Source organism: Microtus pennsylvanicus, chromosome 9 (assembly GCF_037038515.1).
Source record: "Microtus pennsylvanicus isolate mMicPen1 chromosome 9, mMicPen1.hap1, whole genome shotgun sequence".
NCBI classification, from domain to species: Eukaryota; Metazoa; Chordata; class Mammalia; order Rodentia; family Cricetidae; genus Microtus; species Microtus pennsylvanicus.
The window spans coordinates 49,059,084-49,082,018 of record NC_134587.1 but is presented as its reverse complement, the minus strand read 5'-3'; the positions used below and the strand labels follow the sequence as shown (position 1 = coordinate 49,082,018).

At 41.4% G+C, this 22,935-nt stretch overlaps 1 protein-coding gene across 12 annotated transcripts in view; it reads right to left on the bottom strand.

Annotated features, from left to right (window-relative positions):
* Positions 1-22,935, bottom strand: part of Mapkap1 (MAPK associated protein 1) — a 216,558-nt gene that overhangs the window by 111,221 nt on the left and 82,402 nt on the right. For 11 of the 12 annotated variants that reach the window (XM_075985951.1, XM_075985953.1, XM_075985950.1 and 8 more), the window contains one exon: positions 13,380-13,552. The exons of the other annotated variant lie outside the window; for it this stretch is intronic. In XM_075985951.1, the coding sequence (XP_075842066.1) occupies positions 13,380-13,552 (173 nt within the window). The remainder of the gene's footprint in view (positions 1-13,379; positions 13,553-22,935) is intronic. 12 annotated transcript variants of the gene reach the window in all.

Genomic DNA, 22,935 nt, shown 5'->3' with positions numbered 1-22,935 from the left:
TGCCAGATACTATGGGCCTGTAGGCTGAAGATCAATGCCCCAATGTTACAGAACTTTGGGTAACTGCCCAGGCAGCGATATGTTTCTGCTAACTCTAGAGTTTTGGAAGTTGCTTACAATGCACTTTCCTGAGGTTCTTGGAGTTGAAGGCTAGATAGAAAGGAGTGTTCCCCTTACCCCACATCCTCTCCAGCATAAGCTATCATAAGTGTTTTTGATCTTGGCCATTTTGACAGATGTATGATAAAAATCTCAGAGTTGTTTTGATTTGCATTTCTCTGATGGCTAAGGATGTTGAACATTTCCTTAGGTGTCTTTCAGTCAATTGAGATTTATCTGTTGACAGTTTAGGTCTGTACCCCATTTTCTTTATTGGATTATTTATTCTTTTGATGTAAAGTTTCTTGAGTTCTTTGCATTTATTGGAGATCAGTCCTCTGTCCAATGTGAGGTTAGTAAAGATCTTTTCCTATTCTGTCAGCTGCCGTTTTGTCTTGTTGACCATGTCCTTTGCTTTAGAGAAGCTTCTGTTTTAGGAGGTACAATTTATTAATTGCTGCTCTCAGTGTTAGAGTTAGGGAAAACTCTGAGACAGGCTAGCTTCCTCACCCTTGAACTCCCACTTCCACTATCCTGGGGTAATTTATTTCTCAGCACGGTCATGGATTCGAAGTGCCCACTGTACTATGAAACTCTAGAATTACATAGGAAATAATCCTATTTGCTGCACAAAGGTCTTATAAAGATTAAATGACTGTATGTATTACAAAGTATCTGGCATGAAAAAGGATTCTCATTTCACCAAGATTTCTTCAATAAGTCTTCATCTTCTGATTACAATGAAGCACAGAGAGCCTGGGGCAGATAAACCCTGAGGTCCTGTCTGACTGGTACCCAAGAACACACTAATCAAGACTAGCAAGCAGGAAAAAGGAAATGAGAGGTGGGAGTTTGAACACTGAACAGGAGTAAAATGGATCCTGTGGTCAGAAAGAGCCATGGGCAGAAGGGATAGAGACGTGGAACCAAACTTTCAGTGAATATAGCAACTTGGTTTCACTTATTTATGTATCAACAATTGATGTGAACTTTTTTTCACTTGGAAAATGTATTTCAATGAGATAACCAATATTCAATTTCTGGTGTGGCTTTTATGAAGTGACAGAAGCCTGTAGCCTACATATTGATAACATTTAATTCATACATTAAAAACTTTAGGAGCATTACAGGACACATCACAGATTTTTCCAGATTTTATCTGGTATGCTCAATTTACATATTCATAAAAATGTACCCATCTTTTGGAAATACAGGAGAAAGAATCCTTTGAAGTGTGATGACCACAGGCAAAAAAAAAGCTTATGGTTCTGTTTTGCTTTTAATGAAAAAGAAAAGAACACATTAGTCTGACACGTCCAGAACTCTCAATACCAGAGCCCTGGTGTTTACTGTGATGGCAATCAATATTAAGAGTCTGCTGGGCATTAGTAAGGGAAAAGGTGGGAGGATACTGGTTGTCACTCAGAGCTTGATCTCTGAAGTCAGAAGGAAAAAATTAAGACTCTCCATGTTTCAATTTCCCCAGAACCTACATAAAACAAATGGTAAAAACTGATAAGTACCTAAAATTCAAAACATAGCAACCTCCCTCAGGAAGAATGGCTTTAAGTTCTCCAGGACAGCAGTTTTAGAGAGAAAATACCTGCTGGCTGCTAAATAGAATCTAGGCCTTTGTAGCTACTATCTGCCCTCTTTGGGGAGCTCCTGTCACCATCTTCAAACCCAAGCACCTTCTTGTTTTCATACCTTATTCCATTTTCATCATGGTCCTGTACAGAGCTCTGCTGTCCTGAACAAGTTTACAATAATTGTATTAACATTTTTACATGCTAATTCTGTCATTTCTGGAAAGTCCTCTGTATTATTCTGAATTACACAGTCTTCCAAACAATTTACAGAATTGTCAGGATTCTGACTTTCACAAACTCCACAACCTTTTATAAATACTTCCTGTAGACATTCTTTCAATCCTACAACCAAAAGGACATTTCGGAATATAAATATGGCATTGTCACCTTTCCCTACCTTTAGAATAAAGACAAATGAATCCGCCTTCTACAACACCTTCCACTGTGCTCTGCTGCTTTCCAAGCTGCTCCTTCACACCCTCTATTACTGAAGACACACCTAGGGCTTAGTCACAGCCTCACCAGATGGCACATCTGTTTGACCATGGTGTAGACTAACAGCCTGGAGGTGCCATGCTCTTAGATGGTCAGGTCACTAAGATTTAGCTCAAGCCTCATTTTCACTGGCAATGCTTCTCTGACTTCCTCCTACTCCAGAGCAACACAGGGCTCCAGACAAAAGTCAAGGCTTATTCTCATGTCCCTAGAACTCTCTGGATCTCTGTTCTCAAAGTCTCAGTGATACTGAAGTGAGCATGTATAATTTGGTATCTCAACCTCGAGACCACAGACCATGATTACTTGTATCCCAGTGTCCAACATAGGGTCTGGGTGGCATCAGCAGTATGCAATGTTTGAGCGAAGGCAGATAGGCAGGAAGTCTGCTATGAGTATGGCTATGGCATCTATTCATGATGCTGTTTGTAAGAAGAGCCTCACAGCCTAAGGTGGAGGCACACGCCTTTAATCCCAGCACTGGGGTGACAGAGGTAGGCGGATGGATCTCTGTGAGTGTGAGGCAAGTCTGGTCTACAGAGTAAATTGCAGGACAGGTTCCAAAGCTACAGTGAAACCCTGTCTTGACAAACAAACAAGAAGAAGGAAGAAGAACAGGATGAACAGAAGTAGCAGCAGCTTTATTTGTTTGTACAGAACAGTTAAGAGCAAGGGAAACAAGCAGCTCCAGTTCAAATCTTGACTTAGGATCTGCATCCTTCTCCATCTATGCCATTTAATAAAACATATGGGAACTTGGGAAATTATTTAACTCCCAATCCTCAGTTTCTCTCTAATGAAAACATTATTTATGACTTCCAAAGCTCCCACAAGAAATAAGACAACAAACTAAGAGTGCTTTAGCACACACTGGGACACACATAGCGGTGGGCAACCCTGGCAGCTTGCAAACTATAAGCTTGCTTTTTCTTCCATTCAGCAGCTACAATGTCTGCAATAGCTCTCTATCTATCATTTAAATTAGGACATGGGAGCTAGAAAGTTGGCTCAGCGGTTAAGAGCACTGGCTGCTCTTCCAAGGGACTTGGGTCCTAGCCCCAGCACCTACATGGCAGCTCATAACTGTCTGAAACTCTAGTCCCAGGAGATTCTATGCTATTTTCTGACCTCAGTGGGCTCGAAGCATGTAAGTGATAAACTGACATACATGCAGATAAGATACCCATACACATAAAATTAAAATTAAAACAATAAAATGGGAAAAATAGTGGGGGGGCTCTAATTAGGGAGAGGAAAAAATATAAATACAGAAGGAAGGGAGAGGGTAAAATAACAGTCAAGATGTCTGGAAAAGTCATAAGGAATCATACTAACTGTCTGCCTAAAAATAACTACACTACACTTAAGTTACTAGATAAAGATATATGCATAGTTTACGTGAAATTTTCTTACCTAGGCTGACAATGCTCCCTCCCTCCACTTTACACAACCATTATAATTCCTAACTACATTGTAGATATTTGTCCAATTCCCACACATAAATGTAGTCTTCACCCCGATCAAGGAAATTTCTCTTTCCAACAGACAGAAACCATTGCAGAAAACCACAATCAATCTAAATGCAAACTTGTGGCATCTAGTCCCAAGGGATATATCTACCACTCCTGCAACTAAGGCTTGGGGATCACTGCTGAAGAGGGAAAGAAAGGCCATAAGAGCCAGAGGAACAGGGATTTTGCTGTAACAGTGTCAGAATGTCAGAAGCTAGACTCATAAAGTCTCCACGACTGCCTAACAAGAACAACACCAAAGCATGACGAACTAGATGGGAGGAGGGATCAGACCCCAACCCTACACAAAGAACTACAGGCATCTAACGAATGCTGAGAACAGAAGAAATACAGTGCCCAGGGAAGATTACACCAACTGGTTATCTAAAACCAAATAGTCTTCCCTAAAAATTAATATACAAGTAATATTATACAGACTGAGTAGGTTGAACTTATGTGTTTAAGAACACATGCACACACAATGGTTTAAGAAAAGAGGCCATAAATTTGAAAGAAAGAAAGTGGGGAGGGGTGGTGGTGGTCTAAGGGAGGGTTTAGAAGGAGTAAAGGGGCCGGGCGGTGGTGCACACACCTTTAATCCCAGCACTCAGGAGGCAGAAGTAGGTGGATCTCCGTGAATTGGAGGCCAGCCTGGTCTACAGTGTGAGTTCCAGGAAAGTCAGAGCTACTGTCTCGAAAAACAAAACAAAGAAGAAAAGGGAAGAGGGAAATGAAGCCATTATATTATAGTTTCAAACAATAATTTTATAAAACTAAAATAAAAACAATAAATGAAACAAGACATACCGAGGTTGAGACCTTCCTGGTAGTTCCTGGTGAGTAAAAACCTGTGACAGAAGTTGGGGGGGGGGTTGTACACATCTTTGATTTCAGCACTCAGGAGGCAGAGGCAGGCAGATCTCTGTGAACTCATCGTCAGCCTGGTCTACAAGAGCTAGTTCCAGGACAGCCAGAGCATTTACACAGAAAAATCTTGTCTCCAAAATCCAAAACAAACAAAAAACCAAAACCAGAACCAAAACAAATCTGTGACAGGCAGAGGCTTGTCCTATCAGACACCTGGAGAAGGCCTTCCTTGCAAGGTAGGCTTGAAGTACCTGTCCAGATGTGAACATTCCCATCTCTTCCACTAGCCCACTGCTTCTTTCTGCTTTAGGTCTGCTGCCACACTATTCCATCTCCAGGGTCTCTCTCAACCTAAGGGCTTCTGTTGCCCATTCCCAGGGAGTTTCTCTGACTTCAGGCTAGGTAGTCATAAATGGTGTCCTTCCTTCAAAGCACTCAGGTTCATTACCTGAAAAATGTTTTTAAGTTATTTGTCTACTTCATTTATGAGACTACTGAATTAATGAAAGAGAGACAATGTCTATTGCACTTAGCACTTGTACAACAGCAGAATGCCTGAAATGTAAGAAAAACACTCAGTGAATGCTGCTGAAATACATGGATGAATACAAATGATAAGGGAAATGAGCCAGATACCAAGTGCTATTACACTTGATAATTTCTTCTACCCAACACACTGTACATTTTTGAGTAAAGTGATAGCATTTCTCTTATTCTTCATTTTATCCTTCCTTAACATCTAGGGCCAAGAACTCTAAAAATATTTGCTGAAGGAACGTCAGTGGCTGCCAACAGTAAGGAGTAAAGATGCACAGGTGATGCACAGGGCTCTGGAGATTAGGCAGGATATCCAAAAAAGAAGGCAGAAAGGCGTATCTGACTAGAGTAGAGTAGGAACACATAAGATATTTTTGCCAGTTAAAAATGGGAAGCTTTAACATGCACTGAAGTGCAAAAGGAGAAGGGCTACTTAAGCTAATAATATATTTAGGCAAATGGTTCTTGAAGACGACTCTACTGACATAAAGTGGAAGTGGTGACCTAGAAAGGGGAGGAGAGTAGATGGAAATGTGCACTCCGTGTGAGAAGAGACAGATAAAGAATGGACCAATGACACCCAATAGCAAAGCGAGTCGGAAACATCAAGAAAAGTCCAACCTGCCTAAATACTGTGACTCATTTATGAGATACCAAAGTATCATGCCAAGGTACAATCACTTGCAATAAGAGAGTGCTAAATCATACTGCTGTGTTGAATGACTGCTAGAAATCTGTAGATGTAGCTGGCTATAGTAATGGGATGTAATAGCAACAGAAACATGTTTACCATGGATTTTCTCATTTTTTTACAACAATCTGTTATAGTGTGTACCACATTTTACACACAAGAACACTATACTGCTTGGAATCTATGTAGCACATTCTAAAACACCCTGCTCCAGTAACATCAGATTTAAAACCAAGTTTACGGCTCTGTACTCTACACTTTTAACTGCTATACTACACTCTGATAAAGAGAACAGACAAAGATGTTAATATGTTTCTAAGCATCTATGAAAAATGATGATGTCTGATGCTTAATGAAGTAAACTCTTGACTATATAAAACCAGCAACTCTGCTCAAGGGCTGAAGATGGCTAACACTGAGTGGAGTGAAGCAAATCGACCGTAGGATGGTGGTCTGCACCACTTGGCTAGACCACAGCCTGGTATATTTGGCACTGTCCTTTTATAAGTTGCAAGTGGCTACCATGTATTTCTCAAATGGCATGTCTGAGTGAAGTCTACTTTAAAACTGCAAATAAACATCAGATATTAAAGATTCACAACCACAACAAGATCTAGAAGTGTGTATTTTGTGTATAAAAGTTTTTATGATGTTGACAGATTTTTTTTTTTTAAAGACAGGGTCTCATGTAGCTTACACTAGTCTGCAGCTCCCTAAGTCATCAAGAATGACTCTGAACTCTTGATCCTCCCATTTCTACCTCCCAAGGGCTGGGATCACAGGCATTTGCCATCATGCCTCATTTTATGAAGTGCTAGAGATGGAACTCAGAGCTTCCTGCATGTTAGGCAAACAAGCTCCCAACTGAGTCACACCTCTATATCCCCATCCCTGCATGTTGAAATGATACTACTTTGGAAACAATAAAATTATTATAAAATTTAAGCTTATCTTTTGCTAATTTTAAAAATGCGACTATCAGAAAATTTGAACTGACCAACATGCCCCATGATTTCAGCTGACTTTTTACTTCTGAACACTGTGGCTGCAGCCCAATACTCCCACTGCTGGGCATGGCAGCGATGTTCAAAGGTGCACTGCTCCAGGACTACAGCAGGCTCTTCAGGCTTTTAGGAGCTCACCTATCAGAAGCCTGATAAACATCACAGTAGATAAGAGACTAGAAAAATGATGAGTGTCTAAGGGACCACCGAAAAAGGAAGGGAGGTTCTAGTGTACATAAGAGTCATGATATATGACCAATGTCTATGCATAAAAAATGGGAATAGTAAAAATTACCAGTGAAAATCCCTCAATTATCTATAAAGTAGAGTAAATGTAGCTATGTGTGAAGAGCTGGTATATATCTCAGGCTTCTGACAGGGTAAATGTTACTGAGTTTTCTTTTTCTTGCACAAATGGATGTTATTCAAAAGATACTGCTCCATTCTTGGCTCTAATGGAGAAAGATAAATTAAGGAATGTTCTAGCAGACCTTACAGGTCAGAAATAGTTAGCTGATCTTCAGTACAGGGGAAAGGCAGTTTAATGGAGAAGAACAGTCATTTCAAAAACTGTGCTGGAGCAACAAGCTATCAACATATAAACCAGGCATCCAAACCCAAACCTCCCCTCCAGGTTGAATCCAAGGCATATTCTTTTCTCTGTCACCTTCTAGTAGCACTGAGGATAGAACCCATGACCCTACTCCTTGCACATGTTAGGGAAGCGCTCTACCACTGAGGCATCCTAATCCAGGTTTACCAATCTAAACAAAAAGCACACAATCATACAACTTCTATAAGGAAGTGTAGAAGGAAAATTTAGGTGACCTGGATATAATGAGAACCTTTTAGATACAACTCCAGGACGAGAAAGATGGCTTGGCAAGTAAAGGTGCTCACTGAACCTGAGGACCTGTGTTTGATCCATGTGGTTGTCCTCTGACATCTACATGAATGTTGTGACATATACTTCACAACACACATACACATGTACATACACACACCCAAGCATAAAAATTTTTTTAAAAAAAGGAAAGACCACCACCAGCATCTGTAAAACAAAGAATGGGTAAGCTGACGTCCACTAACATTGAAAACCCCTGCTCTGTAGGAGATACTACAAACATACACTGGGAGGAAAGTCTTCGCAAAGCATCTGACAAAGGAATTGTATCTAAAAACACAAAGAATTCTTAAAACTCAACAATAGGAAAACAACTTAATTTCAAAATGAACAAAAAATCCTACCAGCTCACTCAAACAGCCAAACAGAACAGGTATAAAATATAAAATGCTCAGCATCATCCATTAGAGGACTGCAAGTCAGCACACACCCTGACCACTGCACACCTATAAGAATAATGTCCAAATGCCAACTGCACTGAATGCTGGGAGAAGGTAAAACAACAAAATGCTCACCATTCGCTGGTGGAAATACCAACTGCCAGAAGCCTTCTGAAAGATAGCTGATGGTCTTACAACACAGGCTTACCTTACCACTCAATCCAGGAATTGTGCTCCAACTACTTAGTCAAATGAGATGAAAACTCCCATGAATACAAACCTGCATGCAAATATGTTATAATAGCTTTTTATGTAATGGTCAAAATATCAGAAGGAAGAGATACTCTTCAGTGGAAACTTGAGAGAGGGAAAACAGTGTAATGCTATTCTGTTGTAGACCTTAGACCAAGGCATCAGTAAATGATCAAATGTGTTGCTGTAGTAAGTATATACTGAGATCTACAAGCCAGAGGGATTTTCCTCTTCAAGAATCACAAACTATGTACAAAGAAATTATAGTAACCTGCCCAAATCTAAACAAAACTTTATAAGCCATATTTTCTGAACAAAAATTCAATAAATATGAAAAATGCAGTCTAAATTGCTCAGTCTAGTCATGTAGGAAGACTGAAGCTGTTTCAGTCAGTGCCTTCCCACTGTTTTTTCTCAGAATCAGTATATCAAATAACCAGAAAGAAAACCAAGCTAAATACCACAATTCGATCTTACAAATTAACAAACACAAGTAAGAATCAAGGATGCTAAGAATCCTCCTTTCCTTCCCTGCGGCTGGTCAGCTGCTGCAGTTTTCACAGCACAGGAGCAACTAGTTGAACAATATTCTTGTAGAAACGGTTTTCTTAACAATCAAACCAAAATTGGAGAAAAGCTCTTACATGCACCTAGCAATTTGGCCCCAGTGAATGAAGTGCTCTTCCACAGACCAGCCCACTGGGGAAAGACCAAATAAGGATCTATTCCAGTGCATCAACACTAACAGGCTGAAAAGAAAATCCTTCCCACACTGCCCGACAGGCAGGGATTTCAGAGATTTACTTTGCAGACTCAAACTGGCTTACACCAAACAGGACTAAGGAATCTGGTGTCAAAGACAACTTGCAAAAACCTCAAAGGCAGGCTTAACTCGGCAATTCCAAATGCACTGATGGGGGCAGTTCTGAGCTGTCCATGTGATGGGTACCTGGAAGAACGCACCATTGAAAGCCATGCTAACTACAGAAGTTGACAAAATAACACGAGATCACTCTAGTAGGGTCCCATGCTACACATAACCTAAGCTGATCACCTATTTGAACCTTCCTTTCAAGTTTCTTTTTAAAAAATCTTTTAGTTTGTCATCTTTTCTTTAAAAAAAAGTAAAAGCCTCTTTTCACAATTATGAAAAAATAAGGAAGCTAAATCATTCTAGATTACCAAATGAAATATATATATATACATTTATAAAAATGAAAAAATTTTCATTATGTATATTTTATAATTTCAATTCTCTAAATATGTATGGCAGGAAAAGGTGTTCAGGAATGGCAGTCTAGACCACGGATTTTACAATTTTGAATTTAAAAGGTTTTTCTTTTCTTTTAACTTGTGGTGAGACAAACTGAGACATTTTAAAGTTCTCCTATTTGAGCATGTTGCATCTATGTGAATAATTCAGTGTGTTGTTCTGTGCTATTGAACCAGTGACGGGAGGGATGATGAAGGAAGGAAGAAGCTAAAAAATGGAGGGTTTTTAGGTCTAGTGTTCTGTATAATTAACAGCTTTAATAAACCAGCTTAGAAAGCTGCAGGCATTTTTCTGCTTTTAGTGGCATTTATTTATGGGTGTGTATGTGCTATATGTGACGTGTATGTGACCTGTGAAGGACAAGGTCAACATCTGGTGTCTTTCTCTACAAATCTTTACTCAATGAGACCTCGCACTGAACTGGCTAGGCTGACTAGCCAGCAAGACCCTGGGGTCCTTCTGTCTACCCTCTTGCACCCAGGAAAAAGCTGGCTACAGCAGCACACACATCAAATCCTAGCTCTAGATATATCCAGACAAGGCTCCTGGGGCTTATTGGCCAACCAGCCTAAAGTAATAGGTGAATTCCAGGTGAATGAGAGACAGTTTCAAAATGACAAGGTGGACAGCTCCTAAGAAATGACACTGAAAGTTGTTTTCTGTCTTGTATATTCACTTGGGCATACGTAGAAGTGTGTGTGTGTGTGTGTGTGTGTGTGTGTGTGTGTGTGTGTGTGTGTGTGTGTGCGCGCGCGCGCGCGCGCGCGCGCGCACACACACACATCTAATAACAATTTCACCTAAGATTCTTCTAGAAGAACATTTAGTGAAAAATAAAAATGTATGCGAACATCTAATAAATATATTTATAAGTGATTTTAAAATTGAGAAATGTTTTAAACGTTTGTCCAAGTTAAGAGTTATACTACAGAAAATACTGATACATAAATGAATTTTTTTGAGGTCTTCTATAGCTTGTTTGTTTGGATTTTGTTTTGTTGAAACAGGGTTTCTTTGGGTAGCCTTGGCTATCCTGGAACACACTCTGTAGACCAGGTTGGCCTTGAACTCACAGAGTTCCTGCTTCTACCTACTGAGTGCTGGGATTAAAAGTGTGTGCCACCACCACCCGGCCCCTTCTATAGTTTTTAAGAATAGAAAATTTTCAAAGTATAAAGACCAAAAGCTCTAAGAGGCAACTGTCTTAAGTGAAGAGATGTATATAGTGTGTCACATGGTCTCTATCAAGGAATGTGGTGGGTGACCAGGAAGCTGGGTTTACAGTTGTGTCCCTCAACACCTATGAAGCACTGGCTGGGTTGTGAGTATACCATGTGTCCTGTATGGGGACTGGTACCGTCTCTCTGCAATCTTGCAGTTGTGTTTCTCCTATAATCATACCTTCCAGCATGGCAACAGGGTATGCTGGCATCACTTAACATTTAACTGTTGCCTGGCATGCAGAAAGTAGATTTTTGTTGCTGTTGTGCTTTTTAAAAAGAACTATTCTTAAAGCTTACATTTTAAATGATTATAAAGTCACAATAGGGAAAAACTGATCACATGGGAGTCCTTTAGGCAGTCTTCTCTGGAGGTGACAGCTCATGTCATTATAGTCCAGACCAAGGAAACTGACACTGGCACAACACTGGTAACAAATCTTACTTGGTTTCTTCTGCCAACTTGTGTGTGTGTGCGCGCATGTGTATGTAACCTTCACTGGGAACAGAACAGAACAGAGAAGGTATTTTCATACATCTTCCTCCCAGATACTGTCTTTGTCTCTGAAACCATTTATGTGTTCTCTGTCTCTGTGTTTGTGTCACTTTTAATATGTTACATAATGAAATCACATGAGACACAACCTACAACCTTTCCAAAGTGACTTAAACCTATTCATGTAGTTGTAGCAATGGCTAGTTCCTTTTTTTTTTTTTAAATCTCTGAGCCGTGTTACACTGGACAGATGCAGCATGGTATTTAATGGTTCACCTTTTGAAGATCATTCCAGTTTTTATTATAATCGTCTAATTCACACAGGGAAAATATAACAAGTCATCAACTAGCAAAGAAGTAGTGCTATGGGTTGACCTGCATTCCCGAGACAATACACTAAACTTCCAGCCTCTGGCATCTAGTACAAATATGTCAGTATTCTGCTCTGCACGCGAGTAGAGCAGAACCACATATCTGTGCCTCTCTTCTTAGCTTTTTAGACATAACCTTTCCTGCTGCTCCTTCATGTTTCACCTTTGCTGTCCCAGGATGAAGGCAGTTGAACCCCATGTTAACTCTGAAACACACCTGGCTCTTCTCAAACTTTCTGCTCTGACATGCCATTCTATGGATTGTGCAGTTTTATCTTGGCATTTACCCTGGGCAAAGCCCCTCACGGCCAAAGCTAGTCTCTCCTGTACTTCCAGATATGCCACACAGTTCCACTACAGTAAGTGTGATAGGGAAGAACTGGGCACTTGTAGAGACCACTGGGTTAAAAATACCAATCCTGCCACTTACTGTGTGATTAAGGAAGCTATTTAGCCTGAGTTTAGTTTCTATTGCTATAAAATGGAGTTTCATTCAGCTCCTGTCTGCTACTCAGTAGCCATATAACCCTAGGCCAGCTGACTCACGTCTGTCAGCTTCAGTGGCAACACTAGACAGCAGCTCCAGGGTTTTAAATCAAGTATTGCTCCCTTTCTTGTTCCTCATTTCTACTTCATACTGAGAAAGATCTACATCTCAGTACCTTCCAAAGAACAGCAGCTGAACCCTTTGTCTAAGCTAGTGAGTATCTCAGCTGGAATGGCTCTCTATTGACACCAAAGCAATGAAGATGATCTTTACACCCAAATTTACTCGGGGAAATGGAGGGCAACATCAGAAAGAGCTTAAAAGCAACTAGGTATAGTGGTGCACATCTATAATCCCAGCACTTAGGAGGCTGCGTCAGGAAGGTCCTGAGTTTGAGGCTACACTTCACAAAGGAAGAAAACAATGAAAGAAGAGCTAGAAGAAAAAATTCATGTTCAAATTTAATGTCCCTAGCCCTAACTAAACTAAAGCTGACTAGATAACTCAGCTAAACATGGGCAGGGAGGAGAAATTTCCCACTATATTTTGCTGTATCCCATACCCTACTCCTGGGAAGACAGTGAACTAGAAGAGGATGCCTATCAAGAAAGGACGGAAGCAGGGCCAATGCAGCTAAAGCAACTGTCAAAGCAGCTAAATGTGCAGGCATGGAAGGCCCATCTTCAAGCAAGGATCTTTAATATTAACCGCTAAAGAAAAATAGAGCTCAGTGATGGGAAAAAGGCAAATCACCACTGATGAAGAAAGCTGAGGTTCAGACGGTTCTGCACAAGGCAGGCAGGATCACACAATACCCTGATTGCCATCTCCTGTGGAGTGACCTTCAGCAAGTACCTGAGCCTGAGTCCTTCCTTCACAGACAGAGAGGATCAGTATACTCACCTTCATGGCTGGAAGAACAAACAGGATACCAGGAATGAAGTGGCCTGCTAAGTGACAGCTCATGGCAAGTGCTCAGACACGGGTCTACCCTCACTACCTTTCATGCTACTCTCATCCACATAAATTCATTTCCTTGTGTCCATATCTGGAAACTTCCAAGTTTATTTTTAAGCAGACTCTGAGGCCCAAGACCTGGGGAGAACTCTGAGCTAGTGTCTAGAGACTGATATGCCCAAGAGTGCAGATTTGATGGCTAGGAGACCACTGAAAACTAGAGTGGGCAAGAAGAGAAAGGATTACTTGAGCTTTGGCTCCCGTCCTTCGCTCGTATACTGCCAACAGATGAGCCCGATGAGGTCTTGCACCCTAGCGCTGGCCATTGTCACCACGGTCATTGGTAGCAGTCTGTCCTGGCTTGAATGCAGGGGGAGGTAGACGTCAATCTTCTTAGTTGCAGTTGTACCCACATGACCCTGTGGAGGGAGCACATGCATGAGAGAGTAAAGCACACAGCTGTGGTCTTGCAGGCACTGTGGGTCCTAGCACAACTCTGCTGGTCTGGGTCAGCACAGCCATTTCCTACCCTTTCTGCATAGACCTACTCTAGGGTGGACAAAGTCTATATGCAGGAAGGTGAATGTACTCTCCTAGAGGAACAAGTATTAGTGTGAGCAGAACTGGTACTTGAACAGACTGGTTTGTTATCAAGTCTCTGCCCCTGGAGAAGACACTAACAGAGCCTGGCATTGGTTCCCTGGTAATAGTCATGTCTCTCCTGAAGAGGCTGAAGAGGAGGCACTCACACTGGGACAAGAGCCTGTCTATGTGCCTGAGACATAGGATACTAACACCATTGGGCAGTGCACCTGCTTACTTAAGTGCCACATAAGTTCAAGGGTCCTTGATCTTCACTTACTGCTCAACCCACATGACTCTATGCACTCCCGATTCTTTCCACATACTCAGCCCTCCTCTCTCTGTATGCTCCTTTTGGCTTTCTAGGGCACTCGCACTAGTCAGCAACAAATCAAAGCTGCCTTTTAAAACATTCTTTTACTTCTATGACTCAAGCAAAAACTCTGTCTGGGGAGGGCATGCCTCCTCTGCCATTCTCTTAGAACAGGACTGCTTTGCTTCTATCCCTGTGTTCCCCCTCTCCCTAATTCTCTCTGTACCTCCCAAGTTGCCCTACTGCCCATAGTGGCGTCGAACTCATGATCCGTACGCTTTGGCTGCAGTTACAAGCACATCCCACCATGTCTTTAGTCTTCTTTTCCATGATCCCCAAATACTCAAGCTCAGGTGGCCATGTAGGTAGTGCTTTCCCCACTAACACTTCCAAACTATTATTTCCTCTTTTCTTGAAAAAAAAATTGTTCCATTTACTTCCAACCCACACAACTATAGCTTCCTCTCCAGCTCTGTGCTACTCGGCCTAGAGAAATCCCCTTTCCTCACTAGAGACTAGAGCTCCGTCTTCTTGGCTCACAATCGTACTGACTGACAAACATGTCATGTCACAAGGAGAAAAGAGCACAGACAATTTAAGTTTATATTGGTGCACTTCACTGGCCCCAATTGTCCCCTACCCCAGGTTACAACAGCAGCCTCCTCATTGCAGCAAGTGGTCTCAGCATCAAACAGCTACTTCTTTCTTTCTACTGTCTTCCTAGGAAGCTCTAGGACAACTACCGCAAAACTGAGCTTCAGTGGAGAAGAATGGTCTGTTTAGCAAACAGCAGTGAGATGACCAAAGAGAAACATGAAAAAGGATGAATTTGCAATCCTACCTCATGACATATATAAAGATCCAAACGTAAGAGGTAAAAATATAAAACTTATAGGAGAATAAGTGTTCTTGACTTTGAATCAGGCACTAATTTCTTTAAATGACACAAAGTATAAGCAACAAAAACAACAAAAATCAATCAGTTTATCAAAAATCTTAAAATGTGTTCCCCCAAGAATACTGTCAAGAACATAAAAAGGTGAACCACAGAAGGGGAAGGAAGAACTGCAATCCATTTATTTGGTAAGGGCCTACCATCTCAAACAGGCTGAGGACTCCCACAAGGCAATATAAAAGATAATCCAATTAAGATACTGGCAAAGGATTTGAGCAGACATTTCACTGGAGAAAATATACAAGTGGTCAATAAATACATGAAAGGACACTCCATGTCATCTGTCATAATGCAAGTCACAGCCACAGAGAAGTCATTAAATAGCCATGGTGTGCACAAACACACGTACACACACTTCCCTGAGTGCATGCACACCAATAGAGTGCTCCTTTCTATAAGTAAATTCTGGTTTTGATGTGCAGTATGAGGGAGGGACTTGACACTAAAAGCCAACCACATTACAACCTTCTTTGAATTTTTCTAGTGAGTGAATGACAATAAATAAAGTCCAAACTCTCACAGTACTGTCTGATAGATCTGGTACCTACACACCTCTCCATCATCACCCAATGCCACCACCCTTGCCTGCCCATCATGGTTTAGCTACCTTGGTCTGAACATGCTCCTGGGATGTGTATCTGAACACACATCTCATTCCTACAGGCAAGTCTACCCTCTGTTGCTGAGCAGACTCTGAAGTCGACTGAAAACAAGCAGCTCCCCAGGAATCCTCCAGGCTCAAGCAGCAGACTGGCACTGCCGAGACACCAGTCTCGTGGACCAAACAAATTCTGGATTCTTGGCTTTCCCACCAGGAAAAAGCCACAGTTGAACTATCCTAAACACAGCCTATAAACCACTCAAATAAATCCCCCGACACAGACAGACAGACAGACAGACAGACAGACAGACACACACACACACACACACACACACACACACACACACACATACACACACTGCCTTCCTTATTAGATCCAGTCTATTGCTTTTACTGCTCTTCCTTTTTACTCACTGAGTCGTCTTGCCAGTCTACCTTTTATCCTCATGTATCCCTTATCTTTCTGCAGAACTACAGCTGAGGGGTCGCTGGGCTGACTTCTCAAGATGTGAAAACCCACTGGGGATGACGACATGAATCTGCTTCATAAACTGCAGCGTGCTTCCTATGTGCAGAGCAGCTTGCTAGATGCTTTCAATTTCAGATCCATTTTGATTTCACAATCACATGGGGTACAAAGTGATAGTCACAAGCTCTAGAAAGAATACTGACTATTCTAGTAAAATCAGATTTGTTTATTGCTCTGGCTCTATTTCATTTAATTTTTTAACCTAATTCTAAGAGAAGGGTCTACCAATACTCTTATATTCCAGCAGAGAAAACTAAGGCTTCTGAGGATACAGTGTCCTGCTCAATGTACCAGAGCCACTGGAAGAACCACGGTTCAACATGAGCCATCGTAACTCCAAAGTCACTATTCTGAATATCAACTCCTTTCGTCAAGTCCAAGTGCCACTAACCCCCATTCTCAGCAGCTCACCTTTTCTTTCCCTTTGTCCTCATAAACACAACAAAAGCTCCACCTGAGCAGCCTCCCAAAGAAGGGTCTAGATCTGCAGGGCTACTCTAGGACAGGCAGGCACTGAGACCCCACCCCCACCCTCTCTGCTCCAAACTGGAGAACAGTTACTAGGTTAGCTGTTAACCCTGTTTATTTCATATGAAATAACAATAAACACAGAGATGCCTCGCAAATGAATGAAGTGTTTCATCATTTTAATCTTCTAATTCCACCCTTGTACAAATCTTGAAATTATCTTATTTTAATGAGAAAGCTCTTTTGAAAAAGCTCCAGGTGGTGGCAGTGAGCTCAACTAAGAGTCCCTGTGTGGCAAGATTTGGAGAAAATCATCTAAAACATAAAACAATCTATCAACATAATAGAAAGTAATTAACTTATAAAAAATAAGGTGACCAAAGGATTAAAAGTATTCATCACACATCAAGAATGCAATATTCCAGAGGCCTAACATCCAACTATTAAAAAGCAACTAGCAATAAACAAAGATCATGTCACACAGCAATTTATGCACTCCCCAATACAGGACTGGGGAGATGAAGCCATAATTAGAGCACAAGAGAGGGCTTCATGGGAAAAGGTTCAGCTGTACCTTTCTCCTCTCTCGGGCATTCAACAAACAGCCACTGTAACACATGCTGGGACCTGAATATCAAGTATAATAAACAAAGTGCTGAGCAGCCCTTCAGCAATCTCCTGGCTGCACAGTCATGAGCACTCTAAGAAGGAAAAGGTAGGCTGCCAAGAGAGCCCAGAGGCAGTCACCCTTGGGACGGGTTGGTAGAGGCATCTTAGGAAACAGCCACGCTCCCTCAGAGTCCAGAGAGACGCCACTGTCATGTTTACAGTCAGCACAACAGGGGTGGGGCAGAGGTTCCAAGACATGGTGATTCTAGGAGTGATTTTAAGTTTTTGCTTTGTATATTCTATAATGATTAAATAATAATAAGAGTAAAATTAGAAAAAAATACCATATTAACAAACAACAACAACAACAAAGGAGATAAAGACAGCAAGAGTAACTACCATTCAAGGCTTAAGGGCATAAGGTAAGAGAACAAAGTTCCATGTTGGAAATGCAGCCCATGATAAGGCATTAAGTAAATATTTACTAGGAACATACTATGTGGGCTAGGACTATAACACTACGGTAGCACTTCTACCTACTAGCATAGGCAAGGCCCAGAGTTAAATAATTTTTATTAAAGAAAGATAAAAAAATAGATGAATCCAGCTGGTGAGATACTTCAGCCAACCCGATGATCTGGGACCCACCCAGTAAAAGAATGGAATGGACTCCCTGAAATTGTCCTGAGGGCACACTGGCCCAAGCAAATGCACATAAGTAAGTTCTCAATATGTAACTTAATCTTGGTTTCTTGTTTTTTTAAATAATGACTAATAGCCAACAAATGTGAAGCTGATCCAAGCTCTCCAGAACAGCCCTAAGCAGGGGAAAGAAGGTACAGATCTGAGGCAACAGAAGAGTACTTCCTCAACACAAGGGCAACCCCACACAGGGCCAGAGAAGTCCAGACCTCAGGCCTCCCAACTGAAGGCTCTGAAAATGTTTCTGGGACTTCTCATTCAGACAGGGTTCTCCGCCATGAGCTCTTCTGTCGTCTGCACACTCACAAGGCTTTTTGTATCTAGTGGGTGACTGGCTCACACAGACTAGGAACTGCTGCAACTCTTTCTTGCCCTATCTTCTACACCACTGAACCCAAAATGTTTCTCAAATCTTGCTCTTCTGTGCTCACGGCACTGGCCCAGATGAAAGCGGCACCATCTCTCGGCCACACCAGAACAGCAGCATTCCAAATGTCTTACCTCAGAAGCCCACCTTCCACAGCCCTACCTCCTTTCTGCCAACAATGAGAACTCTTCTCAAACCACAGCTCACGCCAGTCAGAAACACACTATAGCTCTCCACTGACTCGGTACAGCTAATAGCCTGGTCAACCAGACCCAGTGCCTCACTGCTACAACACACAGCAACTGTAGAGTTGGATCGAGGTTTGAAGATCTGCTCTGACTCTCAGCTAATCTTTGACACCTCTCAAAACCTCCGCTTTTTCAATAGACTCTCTCATACATGCAACATCCACACACAATCACTGACCAAGGAATGAAAGCTTTCCTCTGTCCTTCATCTCAAATGTCTCTTCCAAGAAGGGGAAGTCCAAAATAACTGCCTCTCCTCTGCTTCCTAGTAATCCGGTTGTCAGGACCTTACAGTTTACTGTTTGCTGTATCCACCTCTGCCTTCTTTACCAGCTCAAGAGTGAATTACAGAAAGGGAACAACTGCTGTGTGTGCCTTGGGCCTGAAGTACAGCAGAGGTTCAGGGTTAGCTTGGCGAGCTGCACACACTCCTCACACCTCCCTCTTCTTTCTTATCCCGTGTAAATGGACTGCCTCTGCCACTCCAAACCACTCTCTTCTCTGAAATGTCTCCTGCACATAACATAGGACCTGAAATACAGCAGGTGAGGAATAATGATCTAAAACATTTCATTACACTGCAGTTTACAGAGCTGAACATTATAAACATCCCACTATTGTAAGCTGCATTCTCTCAAGCATTCTTTGATATAAATATGAACATATTCCAGGTGTAAATTATTGGATCAAGTGATGAGTCTTTGTACCTTATGATACATTGGAAAGGCTCATTCTTTTGAAACCATTTTCAAGCCTATCAAGAAATACCAACATTATGAATAAATGTCATCTAATCAATAATTAGATAACAATTGATAATGATATGTTAATAGTAATAATAATTAATAATATAATAACTGGCTTTTCCAATCCATGTGTCTCATTAACTAAAGTAATATATAACCTAAATATTTAAATATATAACCTATGTGTAATGATTGTTCTGTCTCTTTAAGAGACAAGCCACGCCCACTCCCTCCCCCATTCACTGAGGCAGGCTGATCTTCAGCTTCCAGCCTGAGCGCTCTCTTTTTCGTCTTCCTCTCTCCCCATTTCTCCCCTTCCCCCACTTGTCTCTCTCTTCTCCCCCCTTCTGTTTCTCCCCGCTCTCTCTGCTCTTCTCCCCTTCTCCCTTCACCCTCCATAACTCCCTGAATAAATATCCAACCTCACTCTGCATGGCGTGCCTATCCATGTATCTGTCTCTCTCGCCTGCCCACTCACCCGCCCGCCTGCCAGCGCCACAGGGAGACCTGGAGACATGCTGCGCTGTCCCTGCTTGGGACTGCCTGCTTACCGCAGCAAACTCATTTTAATATGTCAATTGCTTATAAAATTAATTTCAAGATATATACTTTATAATTTCCAAAATAGAGAAAGCAGAAAGAATAAAGAACAACAGGCTCAGTTTCAAATAATTTTTTTAAAAAAATAATCTCATGTTAAACTAGATGGTGGTAAACACCTTTAATCCCAGTGTTCAAGAGGCAGAGACAGGCAAATTCAAGGCCAGCCTGGTCAACATAGACTCTTAAAAAACCAGAAACCCCAAAACAACTACAAAATCCTGTATTTATTTTATGTGTATGGGTGTTTTGCCTGTATATATGTTTGTGTGGCTAGTGCCTGAGGTGACCAGAAGAGGGCTTTGGATCCCCTAAAACTGGAGCTGCAAACAATTGTGAACCACCCTGTGGGTACTTGGAATCAAATCTAGGTCCTCTGGGAGAGGAGCCAGTGTTCTTCACTCCTGAGCCATCTCTCTAAGCCTATGCCCACCTGCCTCCCATCCACCCCCTGCCATGCACATAGACTTTTTGAAAGAAGGCTTCACTATTTATCCCTGGCTGGCCATGGTCTTGCTATGTAGATCTTGCTGACCTCACACATGTGATCTTCCTACTATGCTGCTGGGATTGCAAGACTGGCATGGTATCTTAAAATCGTCTTTAATTAGGAGCTGCCCACATCAAGTAAGTCAACTGAACTAAGACTTAAGAACACATGGCTCAGTTAGGAGGGCTACTTAACAACAACCTTTCCAATAATAAACTGAATAATAGATCTCCAAACTGTTGCTAAATGTTCAATTGCTCTGCCAAGGGAAGGAAACAGAAAGGACAGACAGCTTGGCTTCTGCATTTAGAAAGACAAAAAGCAGGCAACATTATTCCATTAGTCACAACTGCACAAGCAGATCATTATATGTAATTTTAATGCAGAAATAAACGTATCAGTGTATCCAGACAATTGTAATAATGCAAATTGATAAAAGGGTTACTTGTAGCCTTAGAAAGGAAACATTCTGTTTCAAAAATGGTGACTGTGCCATTCTATTGACACCTTTCTCCTTCACCTCGTCAACAGACACAGAAAGGTACTGTGTTTTACAGGTGCCAGGTGAGATCTGGTATACACAAATGCTCACTTCTCTTGGAATATTTAATGACTTCCATTTGAAGAGAAGTAATATTTTCAAACAAAACCCAACATAAGGCAGATTATCTAATTATGAGAAATAAAAAGGTTCTATATAATGGAGGAAAAACTTCTAAACACCACAATTTCATGGACTCAGAAAATGAACTCATTTTTTTTTCATTCAAAATAGAAGCAATGAATATGAATAGATTTTTGTATAAAATTCTATGACAAATCCATTCAGAGCTATAGAGCTGGCGCTGTACTGCTATCTTAACCCTCAATAAATCTGGACTGCTTAAAGGCTATTAAATTAACATTTCCCAGATCTGGCACCTGTAGTCAAGTTAATTTGTCAAAAACATTTCTACAGTTTGTCACTGGACACTGTATTTTCTGACAAGCTTAAAATAAAATTGACAAAATCTCATTAATTTCCTCTGAATCACCAACCTTAGTTCCATTAAGCATGTATTATCAAGAACGTCAACTGTCACTCCTTCTTTAACAAGGTCAAGTTCTGATCTGGTGCCTCTCGGATCTTTGCCACCATAACATAAGCTGGGAGGGGGCACAGTGTGCAGTGCCATGGCAAAGAGCATAGGCTGTAACTTACACCTGCACACAGTACCACTATAGTCTGTACCACTTAAGCTTTTTGAGTCATGATTTCCTCATACACAAAGCTTGACGACCGAGTTTGCATCTTCAGAACCCATGTAAGGTGCTAGGCATTGGGTCAGGCATGGTGGCACATGGTTTTAACCTCAGCACTTAGGACACAAAAGCAGACAGATCTCTGTGAGTTCAAGTCCAGTCTGGCTCACAAGCAAGCTCCAGGCCAGCTAAAGCTATATAGTAAAACCCTGTCCCAAATAAACAAGAGAAAGTTGGGACACAATGGCATAGTGCAATATGGTCAACTAATCTAGCCATTGATGATCTTGAGGGTCAGTGAGAGAGCCCGGTTCAAGAAAATAAAAAAACAAACAAACAAGTAAATAAAATGAAAAAACAACAAGAGGAAGAAACCAGAGTCAACCTCTCACCTCCACATACACGCATGAGAACACACAATGCATACACTACATACACACACAATTTGAAAAGCATAGATAATAACAGTTCTAATGGGGTTTCAGAGAGAGCCTGGTAAGATTGCACACAGAAGCACTTCTCTGTCTGATCTACAGTTAAGGCTCATGAAATATGCATTGTCCACCACGTTTGTTATATCTTTTCCTGCTTTATAATCACAGACCTAAAAGTTTTTATTGACATCCATAGACTTGGAATTCTTTGACACATTCTGGGCACCCCCTTTAAAACATCCTCAGAACATAGTGTCCCACAGCCTCTCCTGTAAACCTACACTGACGTGGCCCTGCCTACTGCTGAAGTTAGCCTTCTGCCTTACTCCCAGGGACAGTCTTGGTGGTTAAACTATTTCTTTCTATTGGATATTCCTGTAGAGTCTGCCCACTCATATTAGTTCTAGCTAATGACATCTAGACAAGCCTACTGCTGCTTTACAGCCCCCCCTTTAAACACCCATGACCCAAACTCAAAACACACAAAACCACCCCAATTACTCAGTACTGTGGAGTACACTGGTCTGCAGCCCTTTCAAGAGGACAAGACAGAACAGGGAAACCATAACATTAGAGCAAATGTAAATCTATAGTCCTAAATATGAACAAGGAAGTTGTTGCTCCAAGGAGAAATATTCTCTATTTAAAACATTTTGATGCTCTGATCCTTCGGGGGAGGGGAGCCTAACACTACTGTTTTAAAAACACTGAGTTAGCCTATGAGGTTTGAGCAATAAACTTAAATAATTTTTGAAGTTAGCAAATGACTCAGTGGACAAAGGTGTTTTCTTAATAAGTCTGACAATTTGAGTTTGATCCTAGGAACCATGATTGAAGGAGAGAACTGATTACTGAAAGTTATCCCCTGATCTCCATACACATGCTGTGGGCCAAAAGGTTCCCTGGCAACACACAC